The sequence below is a fragment of the Pleurodeles waltl genome, chromosome 3_1, assembly GCF_031143425.1.
Source record: "Pleurodeles waltl isolate 20211129_DDA chromosome 3_1, aPleWal1.hap1.20221129, whole genome shotgun sequence".
NCBI classification, from domain to species: Eukaryota; Metazoa; Chordata; class Amphibia; order Caudata; family Salamandridae; genus Pleurodeles; species Pleurodeles waltl.
The window spans coordinates 1,977,593,861-1,977,618,855 of record NC_090440.1 but is presented as its reverse complement, the minus strand read 5'-3'; the positions used below and the strand labels follow the sequence as shown (position 1 = coordinate 1,977,618,855).

General features: G+C 48.5%; 1 protein-coding gene across 1 annotated transcript in view; it reads left to right on the top strand.

Annotated features, from left to right (window-relative positions):
- The window catches only part of LOC138285878 (multidrug and toxin extrusion protein 1-like), a 679,999-nt gene extending 657,705 nt beyond the window's left edge, over nt 1-22,294 (top strand). The window contains exon 17 of the mRNA XM_069226370.1: nt 420-22,294. Within this exon, the coding sequence (XP_069082471.1) occupies nt 420-649 (230 nt within the window). The 3' untranslated portion in view covers nt 650-22,294. The remainder of the gene's footprint in view (nt 1-419) is intronic.
- Nucleotides 22,295-24,995: the final 2,701 nt, after the last annotated feature.

Sequence of the window (24,995 nt, the reverse complement as noted above, 5' to 3'; positions counted from 1 at the left end):
TTATGGGGACGGATATGAACGTCAATCAATTACAGGAGAGCCAAGGCTTGAAACCAGATTATTAGCGCAGTAGTGTTTTTGATGAAAATGGTATAAAAATGTGAAGAAAAACCCAGAGAGCAGCTCTGGTTCTGCATTGAGGAGGGCGCAAAAAAGGGAACTGACATTGGTGTGCCAGAGAAAGTCAGAATGTGAGGAATCTGAAGGTAGAGGTATCCATCCGAACATTCTTTATTCCCACCCCATTTCATTTCCCCTGTCTTCTCATGCAGATCCTCACTAGTCACGTCCTGCTCTCCACTGTAGGGCTCTTATTCTCCTCCTCTAACTCTCTTCCTTTCACAAGTTATTGTTCATATCATTTTGTCCTTTCTAACTTGCACTTTCACAGAATTTAGTTTCATCCATTTGTTTTGTAGTGGAACCAGACGAACATGGCGACATGACACTGGCTGAACTTACTAACTGCGAGAAGCATGAGGACATGCTTGTGGAGCAAGGAGAACCTTCTCAGGACCCTGATGCTTCCTCTGTTCAAGCTCTGTCCGTGATGGAGCTGATCCTCAGACGTGGACTTGCCGTATTAGCCGCTGTCTTAATTTTAATAATTGGGATTGCAATTAGGTTTGCAACGCGCCCGGATGTCTAGGATGCTGCAAGTGCTGGCTAACCCTGATGAGTCATGAAGAAGTATGTATGTACGTGAGAACTCTGTTAAAGGCAGCAATTGCCCTTCCTGCCATCCGCACCCTTATTAATAGATAAAGGATCAAGCCATGGGGACCCACTTGAAACTGACGACAAACACCGGTGACACCAGTAAACGCATGTTAACCAGGGATGCGCTCGGAAATGAATTACCAAATAGTTACAAAATCTGGAAAACCAGAATAATGACGAACACTACAGCAATTTGAACTTTATCATCAACCAAACTGTAAACTCTGAGCCACTAGTTTATCTTGACTGCGGAAATGCGATTATGTTTAAAAGTAATGCAGAACACAACAAAATTTTTAGATGAAAGTGGTGCGGCAAGGGCATGCTGTGGCTATACTCTGAGCTTTGAATCAAGATGCTGCAGCGGTTTAGAAGTCATGCTTCAAATAAGTTCAGGAGTAATGATCATATGATCATCAACTGTAGGTACCTATGTATCAAATGTGCTTTACGCCATTACCTCCTCGTTTGTTTTCCCTGTTCCAGTCCTCACATGCAAGATAATATCTCAGTTTCACAGACCTGTTCCCTTAAATTACTTCCCCCCAATATTGGTGCCGACTACCCAGCCACCTCTAGAAAAGGGAGGAAGTACTATATAATTCCCAGTTCTTTTCTTTCTGTTCTAGCTGATGCATGTAAGTGTTTTATGTTTTCTTTCTTTATTTGTAAGTTTTGGGATTTAATTTAGCAGTCCTCTTGTTAACGTATTTCGTTCGTCCTTAAACTTTGCTTAAGTAAGAGAGACAGGAAGGGCACATTCGGGACACACATACAGTGACACCGATAGCTGGTGTAAAAGGTCATTTATTTAGGACAGAATTTAACATACCATCAATAACTTTGAACTGTATAACTCCCTTTTGCCCAACCTTAACTTTAGAGCTTCCCTATGCCCTTCACTCTCTCTTCCAATGGCTCTCCTCAAATCTCCTCCCCTAGGCACTCCCCTATTCCTTTCATGCCCTCCTTGTTTGTAACATCCCACCCCCCCATTCTGATCCTTCACCTCATTTTTCCCCTTGGAAAGGGGGACAAGCCCGCATCTGGCTCTCCCCCTCTCCCATTACCTGCTAAAACCTTGAAAACATCACCTGCCCTAACTGACGTCAAAACCTTCTTCCCAACCCATCTTCTGAACGCCCTCTAACTGTCACCATTCCTACCTCCTTTCCTATCTGCCGGGCGGGTGGGTGGTCAACTCAACCTTCCTAACTAGGTCGGCCCGGAAAAGAGGCCGACCCCACCCTTCCACCTCCTTACAACCCCCCTTCTAATCCCACCCCCACTTACCTTAGGACCAATCCGGCGCGCCCACGCCACTTCCTGTCCTCCCGAACAGGCCTGCGGAGAGACTAGAACGAGTCTCTTTCCGCGGGCCCCCACATCGGGACACACATACAGTGACACTCATAGCTGGTGTAAAAGGTCATTTATTTGGGACAGGATTTAACATAACATCAATAACTTTGAACTGTATAACTCCCTTTTGCTCATCCTTAACTTTAGGGCTTCCCTATGCCCTTCACTCTCTCTTCCAATGGCTCTCCTCAAATCTCCTCCCCTAGGCACTCCCCTATTCCTTTCATGCCCTCCTTGTTTGTAACATCCCACCCCCCCCATTCTGATCCTTGACCTCGTTTTTCCCCTTGGAAAGGGGGACAAGCCCGCATCTGGCTCTCCCCCTCCCCCATTTCCTGCCAACCAGCAAACCCCATGTGGCGTTTTGCTGCCCCACCCTGTAAACCCCCTGTTTACGGTATTTTCTTTTCCTTTTTATTCCCTAATCCACAGATTATCTCCCCATAAGTTCTCCAACATCAACCTCAACTCCGTCAAATAGTACGCATTTCCTAATTGTGATAAGTGCATACCATCCTCTCTGAACAGTGTCCCATCTTGTTCCTTAATGTCCTCATGTCTCAGTACCTTGATCCCCTGGGCCCAGCAAAATACCCTCATTGCTCTGTTCATCTTTTTCCGAGCCCGCTCAATGGCTCCATGATTAATTGCCCCTCTCCATACCCGTCTGGGTACAAATTCCGTCCACACCAGGCATGTCCTGCATAGTTTTTGCTTCAATAGCTCCAAGTCCTTCTGCATGAACTGAATCAATGTGAGCCCTGATTGCTTCACCAAATCATTTTCCCCCAAATGTATCAGTAATAAGTCCGGACATCCCCACTGCGGCAAGTTCCCTGTGATAAATGGAAGTAAACTCCCCCACCTCATGCCGCTCTTTCCCCACCAACAAACTTCGTGGTGTCTGCTGGGCAGTCCCATTGACCTACCGTAAATTTGTTTTTCTGCGAATTTCGCCGCCCAGTGAACGAATGAGTGACCGACCAGCCATGTCACCATCTTATCCTTCTGCGGCCCGGCCACGCATCCTGCAAGGAAAAAACACTATAACATTTGTTGTAAACATCTAAACCCCCTCCCCCAACCTGTATTTCATCGAGGCCTAACGTAACGCTCACAGCATCTAGATTTCCATCTACCTATAGCTTTGATCTTAGCCCAGTCCCAACCTAAATGAGCTGCCGCTGTAGCTGCCCCAATCCTGAAGGAATGCGTTCTGGAATCCCCTGCTCGCCGCCCCGTCCGTCCCAGTGCCATCCTCAAAACCTGCAACAGCTGATAGCTAGTGAGTTTTTTACCTGAAGCGTGCACCAACACCCCTGTTTCCCCAGCCCCTCTCAGCTTCTGTTTGAAATCCATCCACTCTTTCACCGGGCACTCTAGATCATCTCCTCCTTTTTCCAACCATACCCATTTCCCCTTTCCTAACAGGTCCGTCTTGGACCGCCTGAGCCATATCCCCAACCTTTCCTTGTGCATGCAAACCTCCTTCACTTTCACCCCAAATTCGTTCCCTACGCCCAACAATTCAGATATTTGTGCCGAAAAACATCCAAACCATGCATAACCGAAAAAGTCCTACTTCATACTCGTCCATACAACATACAGGCAAGACGTGCAACAGTTCCCGCAGTATCTCAAAAGTAATGGGTTCTCTTGCCAAACTGGCCGTCCCGGCACTGACCCTGCCCCAACCTTTCAACATTCTACCTAATAAATCATTACGCGCTGGATCCGTACCAAAGAAAAGTTTCCCATAGAATGAAACACCTGCCAACTTTCCTCCTATTGTGGCCGGGGATAGACCCTCCTTAATCAGAAACAGCACAAAGCGCAAAGCCCGTGCCTCCAAAGTCTGTGATCCCTGTGCCCAAAAATTGCCCACAAATGCCTCAAAAGATTGAAACTCCAAACATGCGAGCCTGTAACTTCACCGCGTAGATACCGCTAAAGACATCTCCACCAGCCCCGAGATCATCATGCCCCCCACTCCCAAATGTCTGCTGGGACGCAGTCTTGTTCCGTTCCGCTCCTGGTGCCAACTCGCGAAAACGCCGCCACTGTGAACGAGATAGGGAGTCTGCAATCTCGTTGTAAACCCCCGGTATGTGTGCAGCTTTAAAGATAACATTGAGAGATAAACATTGCAGCATAAATTGTCGTAATAAACGCAAAACTCTGAGGTCCCTAGCCCTCTGTCTGTTAACCAATTCCACTAGTCATGTTGTCTACCTGAAAAACCACCGCCCTGTTGGCTAATTCCCGTCCCCAGACTGCCAGTGCCACTAATAGTGGAAAAAACTCGAGGAAGGCAATGCTCCTCCCCTGTTGTAACCATTGCTGGGGCCATGTTTCAGCGCACCACCTGCGGTCCCAGTAGATGCCGAAACCAGACGCTCCTGCCGCATCTGAAAATATTTGAACCTGCCAGACCGTATCAGAGTCACCAAAAGACATTGGTACCCCATTACATTTCTTCAGGAAAATCGGCCATACCTTGATGTCTTCCCTCAGGGCCAAGGAAACTCTTATCCTATGATGTGGTAGCCCTGCTCCCGACATGGACAGTCCCAATCATCTACAAAACGTTTGTCCTCCCCTCACTACCCTACACGCAAAATTGAGGTATCCTAACAGTTTTTGTGCCATTCGTAAATCCATTTTGTGCAATGTCCGCACAAATGCCAGACATTCCAGTATTTCCATCACTTTTGACGCTGGCAATCTGGCCACCATTGTTTCTGCATCTAATTCGATGCCCAAAAAGGTCAAAATTGATAGCGGTCCCTCTGTCTTTTCCGGGGCCAATGGCACTCCTGTCTGCAGCGCTAGCTTCTGAAAACCTGCCAAAGCCTGTCCACATGCTCCGGATGCGGCTGCCCCTACAAATAGAAAATCATCTAGATAGTGCGTCACCGCCCTATGGCCACTCGTTTTAACAAAGACCCACTGCAAAAAGGTGCTGAACGTTTCAAATAAAGCACATGATATCGCAGAACCCATAGGTAAGACTGTGTCCACGTATATAGCTCCGTCCAGCTGCATTCCTAAGAGGTCAAAATCTGCTGGATGAATGGGTAACAACCTAAAGGCTGATTGTATGTCACATTTTGCCATTTCCGCTTTTATCCCGCACCTCAAAACTAACTTCACTGCATCATCCACCGAAGCGTAAATTACCTTGGTGTCCTCCTGCGCGATAAAATCGTTCCCCGACGCACCTTCAGGCCATGACAAATGATGTATCAGCCGGAACTCGCCCAGCGCTTTTTTGAGGACCACCCCTAAAGGGGATATCATCAAGTGATCCGTTGGCCAGTCAAAAAACGGACCAGCTATTCTCCCGAGTGCTACCTCCTTCTCCAGTTTATCCCGCACTACCTGAGGCTGTTCCTTAGCAGACCGCAAATTGTCTGCCCACCTCCTCTGCCGGGGACCTTGATAGCCTACCCTAAAACTCTCTCGGAAACCCCATTCCAATTGTCGTGCCTTATCCGCGTTTGGATACCTGTGCAACCAAGGCAGCAACACTTCCAATCTAACTGGTGTAGGACCCTTTTGGAGCAGGAGCTCCTTGTGAGCCTCTTCCTCTCGCCGCCCTCCACTGTTCTGCAGGGCTGTTAAGGGAGAAGCACTGAATGACTCGATGACGGCCCCCGCACTTGGAGCAATCATGTTTAAACCTACACTGTGCCCGTGAGCAGAAACCCTTGTTGAAATTCCAACAAGCCCCTGTGTTGGACACCAGCGTTTTTGTAGCAGTGCCCGCCCCTCCCGAGGCGGGGCGTGCCTGAAAAGGCTTATATATTACTGGCAGTCCGCTGGCCGTATGAGTGGACGCCGATGCCTGCGCCGATGCCATCCATTGCATCCATAACTCAGGATCTACATCTCCCCACGGCTTTTCGCTCACCCGAGCCCTAAACTCCTCATCATAACTCAGCCATGCAAACCCCCCCAAAGTGCATCTGGGACTTCCTAATAATGTCCATGTATTTGAAAAGCGCAATGGCCCTGTCTGGGTACTTTTCGCAATATATACTAGCGAATATCAGGAATGCGGACGTCCAATTGTCCATTGTAATAGGAACCTTGGGCCTGCGTGCCAACTCCCATTCCTCCTCTTTAGATCCTTCCTTGGCCTGAATGTCCCTGTGTAATAACTTAAAAACATCTACGTATTCATGTTTCCAGATCCTCGCCTTTGTCTTTTCTGCAACGTGAGACCCCAGGGGCATGGCCAAACCCATGTACGGCAGACGCTTCTTACGAACTGCCTCCTCTTTGTCCTCAGTATTTGTGTCTTCCCCTGCCGTCTGGCTACCTATTGTTGTGACGGTGGTGGATGCCGTCTCCTTATCTTTAGTCCCTTCCCCCTTCTGTCCTGAAACCAAACCTGGTGTCTCCAACACCGACCCGTCTCCTACACCTATGGATTTACTAGTACAAGTCACCCCTGTAACTTCCCCCCCCCCATCGCCCCAGACTGACCACATCTCCCCTTACCTCCGACTGTCTCCCCCAAATTACGCAGTGTTCTCCTCATCGCTCTGCCACGTGTCCTTGTTTGCCGTAGTCCTGCTGGCCCCTCAGCCACGACGGTGTCCTGAGAAACAAAATCAGGGGTTGCGCCGCACTTGTGCCCATGCCCCCCCCTTTTTTAACACCGCTCACCTCCTCATCTCGTATCTCTCCGTCTTCCCAATCCTGCCCATCTTCCTCATAGTCCAATTCCAACTCTTCCTCACCTACCCAACATATCCCTGTAACTTTGTTGCCGGTGCTTCTGTTGACAATTGACCCAAATGGCGCATGCCATCGTTGTGGTACCCACGTTCCCGCGAAGTAGAGAAGGCTGCCGCAGACCCCTCTAGTGCTTCGGACCAACGTGTTTGGGCCGTATTGCACCCAGTTGGCATCCCCCTTCTCTTGTCAACCTCCATTGCTGACATCGTATTCCCTCTACCCATGTGGCCGTGAGCGCCACTGGGGCTTCCCGTGCCGACCCGCCCTTCGGCCGCACGAGCCTCCTGACCCCTACCCTCTTCAGTCTGTGGTATCCAAACCCAGCTTCCTGCGCCTGCCCTGTCCGGCTGGGTCTCCCTCATGTCTGTGGCTTCCCTGCTCCTTGTTTTGTCTTCGCACCGGGTACCCGCTTCCTCCCTGTCTTTACACAACTGGGCCCACCTGGCCTCGGTTTCTGCTACAGCCCTACGCTGCTCACGAATTCTGGCTTCCAAGTCCCAAGCATCTGCCTGGTCCCAAGTTCCTCGCGCAGCGGGGCCCGGGGTCCTCATCACCCCAGCCTCCCCGCTTGTCTTGTGTTTTGCTGGTCTGGCCTGACGCGGGGGGCCTTGGGTCTGCCTAAACACCCCCCGGGTTTCCCTGCATATTTTCCTCGCTTTTTGGCTGGGGCCCCATGCACCATTGATAGGTTGACCCATCCGCCCCCCCCCCCCACTGGGCCCCGGCTGCTCGCTTGCATCCCCTTGTGGCTCTGGGCCCTGCCCTACCGTAATGTCTCCTACCCCCCCCCAGGGGGGCCTGCCCGCAGGTGAGCCTGCGCGGCTTGCTCCTGTGGGCCCTGGGCCTGGGTCCTGTGTGCCCTGTGTTTCCCCGCTGAAAATTAAGGGACTGAGCGTGTCAAGTGTCTCCATCCCCACTTCTGGTACCTGTTCCTGTATCCCCGGGACTTCATCCTTGTCCCCCTCTGAATCCTGTGACTCACAGGCGGCAATTGCCGCCGCCACTCCACTTGACGCAGCCCACATTGGCCGGGTCATGCCAACCCAGGCCTGCTCCAGAACCCCGGGCCTGAGTAAATCCGCCCGGCCGGCTTCGCCTAAAATGCGAAGTGCGCCCTGACTGCCTCTGCGTCATGGCTGGTTGACATGGCGCCTTACTGCCTTCATCCCAGTGAAAGATGCGTGTCCTTAACCCAGTGCGGGCCCCCCTCTGGCCTGTGTTGCCTGTAAATGACCAGAGCCCTCTGGCCTGCCCCTTGTGTGTGCCTCTCTCAGCCTTGTGCCAAATGCAAACCAAATTGATTATGGGCCCCACCCTGTTATGCCCCCCCCTTCTATGATGTCCCCAGTGTGGCCTCCGTCGCTGTCTATACTGGCATATTGTCCGGAAAAATGTCTCAGAAAGAATGACAGTTAATTGTGGGGCCCGCTCAGGCACCACGCGCTTTAAAAAACCCTGTGGCCTATCTTTCTGGTGCCCAACACATTTGCGCGCCTTGCGCGTTAGCAGTTGTGCTTTATATGAAATAATGGGAGCGCCCCCCCTCCGCTTACTTATGTGCGCGTGGCTGCCCGGCCCTGCACTTCCCTGTACGCTTCCAAAATTGAGCGCCGGGGGCCAGATGGCCTCCGCGCGCCTGTTGCCTCCCTTCCCACTTGTGCCAAAATTTAGGCGCCGGGGGCTGAAAAGCCTCCGCGCACCTGTTGTTACCGCCGGGGCCGCTCCCCAAGGGCCGCGGCGAGGCCTCCAGGCCGCGTGTGCCCAGCCGCACCCACCCGCCCTCCTGCGCGCACACTGCCCTGCACCTGGCCCTGTCCTGACGCTACGCGCATGCAGCCCTCCCCTCGCCCTGACACTAACACTGCCGAAACCCGCACTTGCCTCTCGTTGCCGCCCTCCTTCCTCAACTCAAGCTTCCTAACTAGGTTGGCCCAGAAAAGAGGCCGACCCCACCCTTCCACCCCCTTATAACCTCCCCTTCTAATCCCACCCCCACTTACCTTAGGACCAATCCGGCGCGCCCGCGCCACTTCCTGTCCTCAGGGCCCCCACATTCTAACTATCTCTGAGACTTGCTAGAGCAGTCATTCAGAGTAGCCTTTAATAGATGTCATGGTGTGTTCCCCGGTAGAAATACGCCTGCTACCTTTGGTGGAGTGGCCCTGGGCGCTGCGAGGGCTTCCTGATAGAAATAGTTGTTTATCCCCAGGCCAAATGGGGCGCCGCAACTGGGTTCCCCTGACGATTCTCACGAGACCCGTGTTGTTTAGAAACCGGTCAATACAGGAAGTCTCGGCCGGTTACTTGGCGTCCTGCGACTGTAACATTCCTGGGGATTACTATTGCGATGGGGGAGGCTTCTGAACTCATACCTGCTCCGTCCACTGAATCTTTGCCCCCATTGGCCACAGTTCAGCAATTGATTCAAATGGCTATAGAAGCCAGCTTCAAGGCTAGAGAGGCCTTTTTCACCTAAGGTCCCCAGATTTGAGGCAGATGATGATAATCATGCTTTAGATATAGACAATGATAGCAGGAAAGGACGTTTTATCCAGGGTCCTAAACTGCCTGAAATTATTCAACATTTAAGGGAAAATATAAGCATTCTTGCTCCTCATTCCACTCCTGAAAAGGATGATTTCTGGTCACAGTATCACAAATCAGAACCTAAATCAGTCCTTCTGCATGGTGCCATTAAGAAGGTTTTGGAACATGAGTGGAGGTACATTGACAAGTCTTTTTTCCCCAAATTTCTTGCAAAGCGGAACACTGTAACTAAATTCTCTGAGGAATTTCCTGCTGTGGTAAGGGGACACACGCTGAAGGCCAGTCTGTCTTCGCAAGGAAACTTTATCCCGGAGGATACATCCCCCCCCCCCCAAGATCCGGTGGATAAGAAAGTGGAGGGGCAGTGAAGCAATCTATGTGGCCTCTGTTAGAGCTAACACATACATTACTTACACAGTGCTATTGCTCTTGAAAGATTTGCATGCCTGGCTGATCACTTGTCAGAGGGGTTGTATTGTTATTTGGTTCTTAGCCTTTTGGAGCAACAGCACAATTTCCTTTCTGACCTGTCCTTTGGCAGTTTATGTGCCTCTGGAGCAGCCTCAGGAGCTGCTATTTCTGCTCGCCAACATCTATGGATGAGGTCATGGAAGGCGGAAGCAGGATAGTAGTAGTTTTTTCAGAAATTGTCCTTTGATGGTGCCTCCCTTTTTGGCCCACAATTGGAGGGTAACGTCAAAAGGACAGCTGAAAGCAAAAAGCTTTTGCTCCCTGTGAAACCCAGAGGTAGAGCTTTTGGATTCGGGCGTGCTTTGCCACCAGGAAATGTGGAAGGGACATCTCAGCCCTTTCGAGGAAGGGGTCGTGGAAGGGAGGCCCAGATTTCAGAAGAACCCCAATCCCAGTCTGCTACTGTCAACCCTCCCTCTTCAAACGCATGACTGTCGTCAGGACCTGCCAGTGGGGGACACCTTCTGCTTTTTCAGGATGTTTGGAAATGCTTAATTCTGGATCAATGGGTAGTGAAGGTGGTTCCAGAAGGTTACAGACTGGACTTTTCCAAGCCCCCTCCATCATGTTTCAGGACAACTACTCTGGTGAAGCACCCCTGGTGAGAATTGAAAATCTCCTCTGAAAAGCAGCAATTGTACCAGTTCCTTCTTCAGTCCTGTTTCTAGTGGAAAAGGTCTTAGGCTTTTTTCACCTGGTACTGGATCTCAATGGCCTCAATCATATCTTAGTCCATCAGACTTTCAAAATATGACGACTCTGCAAATTATCTTTCCACTGTTACAGCAAAAGGACTATCAGGCATTTCTGGATACGCAAGATATATATCTTCATGTTGCAATTGTTCCAGCGCATCAGCTCTTACTGTGGTCTCAGGCATCAGCACATCTTTGGTTGTGGAGTCAGTGATAGATGGCTTCTGCTTTAGTGGTGGTTCCTTGGAGCAGGCTAAATCTATTTCCTCTTGTCCATCATTTTCCAGCCTATTGGAACCCCATGTCTCAGGACTTCGAGGCTCTGGTTCCAGGGAACCAGCAGATTTCGGAGGATCTTCAGTGGTGGCTCCGTCCAGTGACTCTAGAAGGCGGTTTCAAGATCAGTCAGCCCCAACCTATGGTTGTTAATGCAGATGCCAGCAAGGAGGGTGGTGGTCAGCCAGGGCTCAGGGGAGGTGGATCCCACATGAAACAGGCGCTTCTTCTAATTGGAAGGAATTAGAAGCAGTAGTAAAAGCCCTGAAATTCTTTCCTCCCATTATCAGGAATCATGCAGCGTGTATTCATATGACAACCAGTTTGTGAGGGCATACTTGAATCGGCAGGGGGCACGTGTCACTCTATCTCTCTCCTTTCCTGGCAGATTTGTGTTTGGGCAGAACATCAGCTTCACTCTCTAAGGGCAGATTGTCTTGTGGGGAATGAGAATGGGCCTGCTGACCAACTCAGCAAGAAGTTTCCCTCCATGATTCATCTATGCCTAGGTCCTTTCGTGTTTCAGGACGTGTCAGGTGCGGTCAGCCGTGGCTCAACCTCTTTGCCACAGAGGACAATGCCTGTCTTTCTCACTCTTGCTCCTTGATTCTTTCTCCAGCAGTATGGGTCAATCACTTGGCCTCAGGATCTTCTGTATTGCTTCCTTCCCTTCTGCTTGATTCCTCCGGTCCTGCAGAAAATTCAGGCGGTTCGAGCAACAGTCCTACTAGTCATCCTAGGTTGGGCTCTGAGAATGTGGTTTCCTCTCGTTTGCCAGTTAGCAGTGTCACCGCCATGGGTTTTTCCTCTTCATCCCTCTCAAACATTTCTCAGCCGATTGAATCTGGGATCAGGCTGTTGAAAGGGTAATCCTCCTTAAGCAAGGATGTTTGGAAGAAGTGACAGATTCAGTTCAACTTTCAAGGCACCCAGCTACTTTAAAAGTGTATTCTCACCATTGGTGTAAATTTGAGCATTTGTGTGCATTGAGGAACATACAGCCTACACGGTGTGAGCCTGTTAGGATTCTTGATTTCTTATGTGATGGATCTGTTCTAGGTTTAACATTCTCTGTCATCATAGCACAGTGGGCTGCTATTCTAGCTTTCAGGGGTAACGGAGTGACTGTGATTGCTCCTTTAGCGTCTGATCTACTACGTAACTTCTTTTTACAGCATCCTCCGATTTGCTTTCCAACTCCAGTTTGGGGCTTCAACTGGTTCTCCATTTAAACCACTTGATTCAGCAGACTTGAATTTTCTTACTGAAAAAGTAGTTTTTCTAGTTGCTGTTTGATCAGGGAGAAGGGCTCTTCTGCCAGTTCCATCTTTTATACCTTTGTTCCTCAGATAAGTTGGTTCTTCTTCCAAGCAATGCATTTTTGCCTGAGATTGCTACCTACCTTTTTCCGCTCATACCTCAGAGGAGGAAGAGCTGATGCATGCTGTAGATTTGCATAGCACGTTGCCCATATACTTGGAGCAGACTCCATATTTTAGAAAGTTAGATTCCCTTTTTGTTACCTTTAGTGTTCCTGATAAAGGTTCTCGTCCACCTTCAGCTACTATTTCGAGATGGCTTAAGTCAACCATTATTAAAGCGTATGGGTTATCTGATGAGTCTGACCCCCTGCAGGTACACAGTAGATAGACTAGAGACATTTCTGCCTCATGGGTGTGATTCAAGGCGGCCTCTCTTCAATACATTTGCTGTGCAGCAACATAGAGTTCTCCTCCTACTTATTTGTCCCATTATAAGGTCCTATTGGGGAAGACTTTTCATCCTCTTTTTGGAATTACGTTCTGCCTTCATTTGCATAATAACTGACAATGTAATTTCATGAATTCTCTTTATGACATGAAGTGTAATATTTTGTTTGAAACCATGAAAAAATTTGCATTGAACAGAGTTTGTGTTATACGTCACAGATATAATTAATCTGGTATGCTTGGGTACTGTCTCACATGTGAGGACTGGAGCCGGGAAGACAGACAAGGAGGTAATGCTCCAGTTACTTACTGGTAATTTTCACTACTCTGAGACCAGGTCTTCCCGGATACAGTCCTAAATCCCACCCTCTCCCTCCCGGAAGGTGGGATTGATTATATCTTTTATATTGGTTGTCTTTAATGGCTTACACAAATTAACAGACTATGATGTAGTACTTCCTCCCTTTTCTAGTGGTGACTGGGTAGTCAGCCACCATATTGGGGGGAAGTTGGGGATCTTATCTTGCATGTGAAACTTGTATCAGGGAACACTTGGACTTGCAGTAATGAAGATTACCGGTAAGTAACCAGGACGTTAGTCCTTGACCCACGTAACCCAGGATGCCAGCCATTGCTCATTCCCATTACCCTGATGCTAGCAAGAGGAAGAAACCACTGCCAACCTGTGACCACAAAATAACTAGATTGGCATTGGCCTTCTAAACTCCGAAAGAACAATCCTTGTCATATCCTGATTTCATTCTTTTTGTTTTCACCTCACTCAACCACATGTATTTTATCTTATTAAACATATTTTCAAAGCAGAAATTGTGCCTGGGACAGGTATGAAGCATCATGCAAAAACTACAGTACTATACACATTTCATAAATTAATGATTGAATGAACCTATACAGAAAGAGACAGAGGAGAGGAAGTCATTGTCGAAGAATTGTTTAACCCAATATATTTAGGGGTATATTTAGGAGCCCCTAGTGCCCCCGGAGCATCACTTTTAGTGATGCTCTGGTGGCGCTATGCACTGCACCGTAGTTACAAAGTGGCTTTAACCCACTTTTTGTGGCTTAACGCCACCTTTTAAATACGGCCCCTTCACACGCAGCACATTTCTCCTCGTTTTGTGTTCTTTCTATGTATGCTGCATTCTGCAGGACACATGGAAAGAGCAAATCGCCATTTAAGATTGTTTTTGTGCATGAAGGTGCTGCTTCGTGCACAAAAACAATCTCCCCCTCAACACAGCCATCCTTGCACTATGGTGCAAGGGTTGCTGTGTTGGCGCACAGCAGCATATTTAGTGCTGCCACAGGGGGAAACACAGGATGTGACCTATTCTAGTAAATATGGCGCATCCCTGTGTTTTGAAAATGACAGTGCACGGTGCTGCCAAATTTGGCGCAGCGCCACACAACGTCATTTTGTCTTACATCTGGCCCTTAGTTTCTTCTAAATTAGTAACAAAGATTGAACCAACACAGTGCATCAGGCAGATTTACAGATATACGTGGCTGCCATAGAGTAGACCTATATACTGGTCCTAGAGCTACCACAGCAATCTGCAAATGAGCAACTAATGTGCAACAAATGCTCTCTGAAATATGTTCCTGGACTTCTGTAGTATTTTAAGTACTACAGCCCAATCCAAAACTAAGTATTTCTTGCTCACACTATGCTAAGCCTCAGATTTACAGAAGGATTGCATTTCCCTTGAGTTACGTAAGGTGACACAAGGGCAACGCAATCTTTAAGTCAGATTTACCATGCCATGCAACGCCACCTTATGCTGCCATGCGTGGCTTGTTAAATCCAGAATAACACAAGGCTGAGGAAGTTGCTACCTTGTGGTACTCTGCGCCAGGAAGGAGTTAAATGGTTGGAGAGTGGGTGTTCCTAGTCATCCTCGCATTCTTTTTGGTGCATTCCCAGATTTACTAAGGATGGTAAACCTAGGAATGCATGAAAATTGTACACCTTCCCAATAGAGGTGCAACAAGGAGAACTATCTTCCCCTCGTTGCTTAACCTTTGTAAGTGTGCTGTATTGCGCAGCACACTTAAAAAGAGGAAAAAAGCTCTAAGCATTATTTCTGTGCAGGAAGGTGTCTTAGTAGATATGGCACATTCCTGCCATCTCCATTTGCTGCAGCGCAGTGAGTTGCTTTTCTGAATTGCTGTGTCAAATGTTAGTAAATCTGGCCCCAAGTGTTACTGTCTCATAATGGTGCATTTAAAGATGAGAGACTGACTGCGTCAGTAGGGAATATATTCAATTGCCAGCAATGCATTATTACATTTAATTTGTAAACTATTGGGTAATTATTCCTCAAGAAAGATACCTGGCTGATGATTGTGCCATAAAAACAAGTTACTTAACTTTGGTAATGCTTTTTCTGATCAAGATTCTAGCTAAATGCAGATTCCCCACCTTTTGAATATCCCCAAACATGAGACTGAACCCAGAAGCTTTTGCATAGCAATACCCTACAGTATCAACAGGTGGCGTCAAGCAACATCAATAGACATGGAGCCCATAAAAACCAATATGAAACTGTGCAGAGCTTTTTTGAGTATTAAGATTGGTCAGAATAAGACCATTCCACAGAACGGGGATGAGGGACAGTGGGTCAGGAATCTGCAGTTTTTTTAGAGTGTCTACTAGAAAAGGTGTTACTGAAGGTAAGTATATTGTTCTTCTGATAGGGACTTCTAACAGCAGATTCTTCACCTTTTGAACAAATACCAGAGCAGTACCTTTGAGGTTTGTGGGTCTGTGGAATTAATTAGACCAGGTAATCCTGCAGGACAGAACTGGCGAAGTGCCCTTCCTGTCGGACTTAGTTGTCAAAATAGTAGTGGTTTGTGAACGTGTTGGGGTACGCCTACGTAGCAGCCTGGCAACTATCCAAGACTGGCACACTGCACGCTAGTGTTGTGGTAGCAGCCTCTGCTCTAGTGGATTGAGAACGTAAACTCTCTGAGGACTGCTTTTTGACCAGCCCATAGCAGATCTTAACACATCAGACAATCCATCTAGAAATTGATCTTTTGTGTACCACCATGCCCTTATTTGTCCCAGAAAACCCAAAAGACAGTTGTTTATCCTGTCGAAATTCCCTAGTGCTCTCAATGTAGAAACTAAGGACTCCCTTCTTGGATTGCATTGATATGATGTAGACATTCCTCCTCCTTTGAAGGATGGGGCGGTGCATAAAATGATGACAAGGTGATGGATTGCCCTACATGAAGAGGCGTGACTATCTTAGGTAGTAATGCTGCATTTGTTTGAGGGACTAACTTGGCCAGAAAAAGTAGATAAATGGTGGATCTGAAGATAAGGCCTGAAGTCCACTCACCCACCTCGCAGGTTTAATGGCAATGAGGAACACTGAAGTGTGAGTAGGCATAATAGACAACTGTGTCTAGGCTGAAAGGGCAAGAACATCAGATAGGTTAAGAAAATATTTTGATCCCGATGCAGCCTTATAAGTGGAGTAAGTGGGAACATGTGGGCCAGCCCCTTTAAAAAAATGCATCATAACGGCTGATCTGAAAAGGGATGGCTGATCTGGCAATCGTAAAAAGGCCAAAAGGACAGATAAGTAACCTTTAACTGTGGCCACAGCCAGACCCTGCTGGGCCAAAGAGAAACAAAACAATAATATACCGGACAGGAAATCCTGTTGGGATTGGATGTGACAAGAACACTACCACACAACAAACTCTCCCCTGTGTCCTCAATAAACAGTTTTTGTAGAAGGACTCCTACCTTCCAGAATTGCACCAAATGCTTCAGAAGGGAGATAGAATGTCATAAATTGGTTTCCAATTAATCTCCCTGCATGAAGGTATAGGTTGTGTAGACTCTGGTGTAGGACCCTGCCCTACTGCTGTGACAGTAGGTCCACCAGAAGAGGCATCCCTATTGGAGGATATATGCTCATGGCTAGAAGTTCGGGGTAACATACTTTCCTCACCCAGTCCGGAACAACTAGGATGACATGGGTCTGGTCTCTCTTGAATTCCTTGAGCACCCTGGGCAGGAGAGGTTGATCGGAAAGGCATACAGGAGCCCGTGCCTCAATGTAGGCGAAAGGTGTCTCCTATGGAAGACTGTCTGGGAAACTAATGCGCAAAAATCACACCACTGTTCATTTTTTCTGGTGGAGTGTAGAATGGGCCACGGTTATCCTCCTTGTTGGGAGACACCCTGAGCCTCCTCCAAGTGTTATTGTCATTCATGGTCCACTAAGCAGCGACTGCCGAGATCGTCCGCCCAGGTGCTTAAAATTTCTGCCAGGTGCTGGGTGATCAGATATATGCCATAAACGGTCAGCCACTTGCAGATGCAAAGGGTTTCCTGCCACAGAACCTATGACCCCATTCCACCCTGTTTGTTGCAATACTACATAATGGTTGTATTGTCTGTGAGAACCAGCATCCATTCTCTGTTGATAGTAAGGAGGAACGCCTTCAGTGCTAAGCGAATCGCTTGCAACTCCAGCAAGCTGATGTGGAGGCGAGTTTCCCTATGGGGATCAGAATCATCTTATTCCCATCTCTCCCAATTGACCTTCCCAACCCAAAATGATGCTTCTGTCCTGATTGTTAACTCCAAATGGGGTAGGGAAGAGGGGTCTGCCATGGTCTAATTGTGGTCAAGCAACCACCACTGCAGTTCCTTTGCCGTCTCCTCCAACACCTGGATGGAATCTGACCGATTTCCTTAGTTCTGAGTCCACTGAGATTTCAATTCCCACTGCAGAGCCCGCATGTGCCACTTGGTGTGATCCACTCCACGTGCAAGGTTCAGGAGGATAAGAGCCCCAGGAGCCTCAGAGCTGCTCTCACGGAGACTCGAATCAAAGGTTGAAACAGTGTCTCTGATGGGATGCGCCGTATTATTCAAGGTAATGGCCCTGCCACGGCTGCTGTATTGTCTTCAAAATACCCCCTACAGGGTGCCACATGGGGTGCTCCAAAATATTAATACTATTGGGCAGCACAACTGTGCATATTCAAGAGATGGCCCGGCATTTCGGGTGGACAGAGAGGCAATGTGCCTAGGGGCTACCCCTCGCTACTATATGGGGGCGTACGGTTAGACTGTCTGCCATTCCATACCTAGTCGGTGGTGAGAGCCTGGAGGGCGACCAGCGGATTCTTGGGTTGGGAGGGAAAGCTGACAAATAAACTCCACTATGGGACAGTACGCGCCTTCAGGAGGTCGGGAAATTACAGGGGTTTCGGAAATCAAAGCTTATTGGGATAGAATGCCTGGGGGATGTGTGGAGGAGCAGGCGCTCCTGACATTTGAGGACCTCGAACGGGAGTATGAGATGGGGCAGTTGGAACGCTATAGGCTGTTACAGCTTGGACACGCATTACACATGTAAATATTGGATGGGGAACAGCTACCAGAATCATCGCCCCTAGAAGATAGACTGCTGACGGAACCCGTGGCAAGTAAGGCCATCTCCTGACCTATAAGAAAATTATGAATAACTCTGCAGACCCTTTGAAAACCTTACGTACCACCTGGGAGTACGATCTTGGAACACTAGAGGACGAGGATTGGGTAGAGGTGGATCAGAGCCCTAGAGAGGTAGCAATAAGGGCCCGCTTCTATCTTATACAGTTGAGGGTTCTACATAGAGCATACTACTATAGATCACTATTGCATAGAATGGGCCGTACTGAATCCGACCTGTGTACATGAGGTTGTGACGTAGTGGGATCCTTTTTTCATACCTTGTGGGGATGTCCGTTGATTCAGGAGTATTGGAAAAAAGTGATACAAATCATGGGTAAAGTAACTGGGCTACACATACCATTGGAGGCAAAATTGTTGCTCCTGGGCATCATGAGAGACGAGGGGTGGCCTAGATATTAGAAGATTTACGTACAATTAGCTGCCGGTGTTGCTAAGTGAAATATCGCACAGAGATAGGGAGTGAGAGACCCTCTGCGAATTACAGAATGGAAGCGGGAACTGGACTGGTGCCAAATGGCGGAACAGGTGATATATAAGAAAAGAGGATGTATGAGGAAATATGAGAAAATATGGTCAAAATGGGTGGCATACAGAGACACAGTAGGATAATCAAGGAGGAGCGGGTCATCATTCCGGACCTTTTGGGGGGGGGGGGGTGTTAAAGTTAAAGGGCTAGTCACAAGAGATGAGTTAAGTGCAGTGGTCGTGTAATGTTGGCTAATTTCCGGATACTGTTGTGTACCATGTGTGAGCTGTTATTAATGAGAACCTGATATGTGTTCCAACTGTATGCTGAGATTGGTTTGCAATAAAAAGAATAAACAAATAAAAAAATGTGAAAAAAAAAAGGTTGAAAGAGTGGGAGCAAAGAAAGCCTTAATTTCCTGGACTTGTTGAGGGAGAGCAATAGCTCAGGAGAGCACTGTATCTAGGATGGCTCTGATGTAGGATAGCTGCTGTTAAGAAGTCAGGTGTGACTTTGGCTCATTAATGGAGAAATCCGACAATGCCAACAGGTTGACCGGTGTCTGGAGATGGTTTATAGCTGTTTCAGGTGAGGGCATCTTCAATAGCCAGTCGTTGATTTATGGGAAGACTAATATTTCCAACCTCCGCAGATGGGCTGCAACCACCACCATGACCTTTGAGAACTCCCACAGTGCACTGGTCAGACCAATTGAAAGCATGGAGGATTGCAAGTGCTCCTGGACCACCTGAAACTGCAGATACCGTCTGTGGGACTGCAGAATGGGAATGTGGAAATATGCATCTTGCACATCCAACACTAACATCTAGTCTCCCGGATCGAAAGCAGAAAACTTGGGTGAGAGTGAGCATCCTGAACTTGTCTTTTCTTAAGAAGAAGTTCAGAGGGTGGGATTCGGTTGCGGCCCGCTTCGCTCGAAAGTGCGGGTGCGACGCGCAGGTGGGGCACATAAAACTTAATAAAATTAAATGTTAAAAAAACAACTGACCTTTTCGGCGTGGTCCCATGCCCCACTCCTCTTCCCTGCTGGCTTCAGGCAAGCACAGGCTCCCAGCCTGCCCTACTGCCAATCCTGACGCTGCTCAAAGCAACGTCATGATTGGCTGGGAGCGCCCTGGCTGGAGCTGGAGAGGGCCTACAGCACATGTGTGTTTGGCCGGCCCGAGCCAGCCGGCCTGCCAAACATACTTGCGCAGTGAGGGGGAGTGTTGAGCACTCCCCCTCACAGCTCCTCAGCCCAGATGTCCCGCCCCTTTCATAACGAGGGGTTAATAAACCTAGTTTATTAATCCCTCGTTGTGAACGTTTTGCAGCTTCTGCTGCTGGTGGGGAGGAGCCACCCCTGGTGGGAATCTAAATTGGGGTGAAGGTCTCCAGTATTTTTCGGTATCAGAAAGTAACAGGAGTAACAACCAGTCTGGGGTTTTGAAACTGGCACCCTCTCAATTGCTTCCTTAGCCAAGAGAGCTAGAACGTTTCCTTGGAGTATAGGCAAGTAGTCCTCTGGGAATATTGTGGTGTAAGTAGCAGTTCTAGGCTAGGTAAGAAAGGGTAGGGAGTAACCTTGTCAGACGATCTGGAGCATGAAATGATCCGAAGAAATACTACTCCGACTGGAGAGGTAAAAGGCAATATAACCTCAAACTGATTGATTGTGGGATGTTAAGGTCAAATTAAAGGGTTTGTCATCCAGTTGTGGAAGAAAGCGGGGTTCTTGGCAGAACGTCGCCCTAGTGGACCTGAACGCTGTCATCCTGCTCCCTGACCACAGCATCTAAAGGAATGGGTGGTCAACTGTAAGTGAAGCAAATAATGCCTCTGTCTCTGACTGTTTTCTCCTCCAAATTTACAAAAAGAGTGCTGCTGGGGAAACTGACTAAGCCAGATCTAGAGTGTGGGCAGTGACCTTGATAACTTTAAATCTTTCAAGGCCCGAAGCCACTTTTGCCCCAGATAGCCTAGAGCCATCAAAAGGCATATCCTTTAGCAAGTGTGGAAATACCTGTGGAGCGGGTCCAAGCATGGCACCCGGGCACCACATTGGTATCAATTGCCTTTCCTAAATAGTTGTGCCCAGGCCCGATTTAGTGAAAAATTAAGCTGCATCCTGACCATCAGCAACCGACCATTGTTCAAAATCAGCCAGGCCTCACCCGGGACAGAAAATAATACATCAGCCGCAATACATGTTCCTAAAAGGCATGATTTTTTATTTTTTTTACATAGGGCCGAACTGCCAGAAGAGACATTCTTTTTGCTTATGCTTCCTTCTTCTTTGATTCCCTATAAGGTGTGATAGGAAAAGCATTAGGATTGGTACAGTTGTGGCACAAGGCTTTCTGGCATTGGATGCTGCAAAAGACTTTCCGCATCCCCGGGAGCAGGCCTACTTGCAATTTGTCTATTTATTGGTGGGCAAGATGTTGGCTTATTCCAGGTGCCCACAACACGTCTGTCAAAGTCTCATTGAATGACAACAGTGCCTACTGTGTGGAATGTGTTGGGTGCAACACTTCTATCAACAAAGTAGTCTTTACCTCAAGTGGGTATAACAAGGTCAAGATTTTCCGCTCCTCTCCTTATTACTGTAACAAAGGAGGCTGTCTTTTCGGTGGCCATAACAGGATTAGGTGATGCCAGACCAATTTCAGGTGAAGCGTCTATTTCACTTGCATCTTGTAAATCCTTCACAATATCACCCTGATTGTAAGTCTGATTTCCAATAGATGCTCCTCCCTGTAAACATCAGACTGAGCATAAACACTGGTAGTAGGAGGATCATTGGCCTCAGAATACGATAATACAATCGGATTAGCAACTGGCATTAGCAACATCGATAACAGCACCATTCCAGATAACCGTGACATACATGGAGCGGAGCATATGATGGACCCAGACCTGACATCGTCCTCAATCTCATAATGAGGTCAAGAGGCACAGTTGTTATCGAGGATGGATCTGCTGACTGTAACTCAGTTGAAGGCCCCCTGGGATCAGGGAGCCTGAAGATGCACCAGAAATGTTCTCCGTAGCTAGCTGGAGTTGTTGGAGTTGATACAGTGTCGCCACCTGGTTCGTAGGAATCCGAAAGGGAAATGACGTTGGATTTGGTCCCATATGAGAGAAATGGCCTTATCTAGAAGTACCTTGTGTATTGTGTGACACCAAATAGTATGAGTGATGCATCCCCACATGGTTTAAATCCTACTGGTTAAGATGACTTTCTGCACACTTTTGTGAAAACAATATGAGAAAATCGCATATATGTCAAATGACAGTTGAAGCTATGGATCCGCATTGGTTGGTACCGAAAGACAGCAATTGATCCAAGCGAGAGAAGGTGACTTATATATATATCAATATATATATATTGATCCCAGTGTCCCGTCTGCACAAGATGGAGTGGCACAAGGTAGCACAAGTCGCTTGACACATGACGCCACCTGTCGACGCTGGAGGAAATTGCTATGCAAAAGCTTCCAGATATAGTCGACGCCTGGGGATATTTAAAAGGTGAAGAATCTGTGGGTAAACGTTTCTATCAGAACTAACAATACCAGGTATATTCACATCATGGGATGGTCCCGGTTTGGCCCATTATTTATAGTGGGTGATGTGTGAGTTGTAAATAACACAATGCTTTTTCTAATGTTCCCTCAAATTGGTCTTTATAATGTACAATCAATTATATGAGGAGGAGAATATGTCATACGGAAGGGAAGATTACTGGATGTTTGTTAGAATAAAACTTGCCTCTGGTTGGCGGCCTTTATATGTTTTCAGTCAAATCAATAAAGCATATTTCCAAAAACAAACAATAGGGTTATAGGGACCACAGAACCAGCTAGAAGCTTCTCATAATACTGAGAACAGTATTATGAGAAGTCTTTTCTGCTCAATTCGCTATCCTGAGTATCCTATCTTGTATGAAGGTGCTGTGCCTCTTGGTCACCATCTGCTCGTTCCCCTCTACATTGCACCTGTTGCTGCTGCTGCAAATTGGACTGAGAGCCTGCCTGACTCTCAGTTCGAGGCCCACCACCACCCACAGGCACCAGCCTGAGCCTTATCCCTGGTGGCCTAGTGGCCATTTGTCTGCCCCTGTGGCCCCGCCCATCCTCCTCCCAGCTGAACAGACCGTCCCACCTCCCTCCCCTTCTTAATGGTGGCCGCGCCAAAGGCAAGCCCGTCCGTGCCTGGACCGCGCCCAGAGCCACGATCCCTGGTCCTCTGACCATCCATCATTATAACGCAAAGACCCTCCACGCATTGAACACAGGGCGCTCCACCGCCTGCCATTTCGCAGCACCCAAGACACCCATGGACCTTTCTCGTGCTTCAACTGCCACAGCACCCTCACCATACATCAAATGCCAGATCCTCCTGCCACAGGACCATCGAACACCCACCCTGAGTGCCTTAACTGCATCCTCCTCAACATACACTCCGTCCACAAACACGCCCCTGAACTCCGGGACCTGCTAGACTCCACCTGCCCAGACGCACTCCCCGCCACTAACTACTTTCTCCTCAGCGACCTCAACTATCAAATCGACAACTGCAATGACCACAACACCGCTTCCATGCTCAAGAACGTCGCCACAATCGGCCTCAAGCAACTGGTCACCTAGCTAAAACACATCGCTTGACACACACTCAACCCCATTTTCTCCGCCAGCAACAACATCACCGACAACAGCGCCATGCTATACTGCACTGACCTCCACTGCATGTATTTCTCCATCACCACACCTACCGTCCACCTCCTTATCCTCCACTCCCCATATAGGAAATGGAAACAGATCACTGAGGAACAGCTCACCAACACCCTCAGCAAGTCACCTTGTCCCCTCGCCACAGATGCAAACATCTAAGCATGGAACTTCCACCAATGGATCTCCGAATGCGCTAACACCCTAGCGCCGCTCCGAATGACCTCAGGTAAACACAACCTCAGCTGGTTCTTCCCCGCACTCCAGGACTCCAGATGCACCTGCAGACTGCTTGAAAAAAGATGGAGAAACAGCAAGTCCCCAGAGGACCTCGTGGCCTTTAAATTCGCCATCAAATCCCACAACCACCTTATCAGATCCACTAGAAAAGCTGCCCTGGAGCACTGTATCAGCACCACCGCACACAATATCAAAGATCTCTTTGCCGTGGTTAAAAAGTTCGACAAACCCCAGTCGGAAGCTGCAAACATCCCTCCATCTCAGGACCTCTGTGACGGACTAGCCACCTTCTTCCCTTTAAAAATCAAGAACATCTACAATAGCTTCGGACCCCAAGACCCTCTGAGCCCACCAACAGCCCTCCAACATGGATCCTGTAAACCACAGATCCAGCACTGCTGGACCACCGTCACCATGGACGAGACCCGCTCCTTAAGCAGCATCCACTCGGGAGCCCCTACTGATCCCTCTCCTCGCCACATTTTCAACAAAGCCAACACCTCCATCGCACCCGAGTTCCGCCACACTCTCAACTGCTCCATGGTGATGGCTACCTTCCCCGAGGACTGGAAGCACGCCGAGATCCTCCTGCTTCTCACGAAACCCATGGCCAACCCCCTGGATCTCAAGAACTACATCTCCATCTCTTTCCTGCCTTTCCCAGCCAAGGTCATCGAAAAGTCCCTCAATGCACAGCTCCGCAAACACATTGAGTATAACAACATCCTGGACATCTCCCAATCAGGTTTCAGGAGCAGACACAGCACCAAGACTGCCTTCCTTGCTGCCAAAGATGACATCTGCTCTCTTCTCAACTGCGGCCAAACAGCAGACCTCATCCTACTGGACCTATTAGCTGCCTTTGACACAGTCTCCCATCACACCCTCTGCTTTTGCTGGCATCCGTGGAAAGACCATACAATGAATACGCTCCTTCCTGACTGGCAGAACACAGAGTCAGACTCCCGTGATACCTGTTGGAACCTACGGAGATCAGCTGCGGAGTTCCCCAGGGCTCCTCCCTGAGCCCCACACTCTTCAATATTTACATGGCCCCTGCTTGCCTCTGTCGTCAGAAGCCACAGACTGAACATTGTCTCCTATGCCGATGACACCCAGCTGATCATCTCACTGATGAAAACCCTACAGCTGCCAATAAGAACTTCCACAATGGGATAGAAGCCATGGTGCCTGGATGAAGGAGAGCTGCCTCAAGCTCAACTCAAACAAGACCATGATCCTTATCCTGGGACCCTCCACTTCTGCCTGGGATGACTCCTGGTGGCCTGCTACACTTGGTACCCCCCACCCCAACAAACCACGCATGCAGCCTCAGCTTCATCTTAGGTTCATCTCTAGCCATGACCCACCAAGGTCATCTCTGTTGCATCCTCCTGTTTCCACACACTCCAACTTCTCCGGAAGATCTTCAAATGGATCCCAAACGACTGCCGCAAGGATGTAACCCACACCCTGGTCACCAGCAGACTCGACTATGGCAACGCCCTCTATGCCGGCACC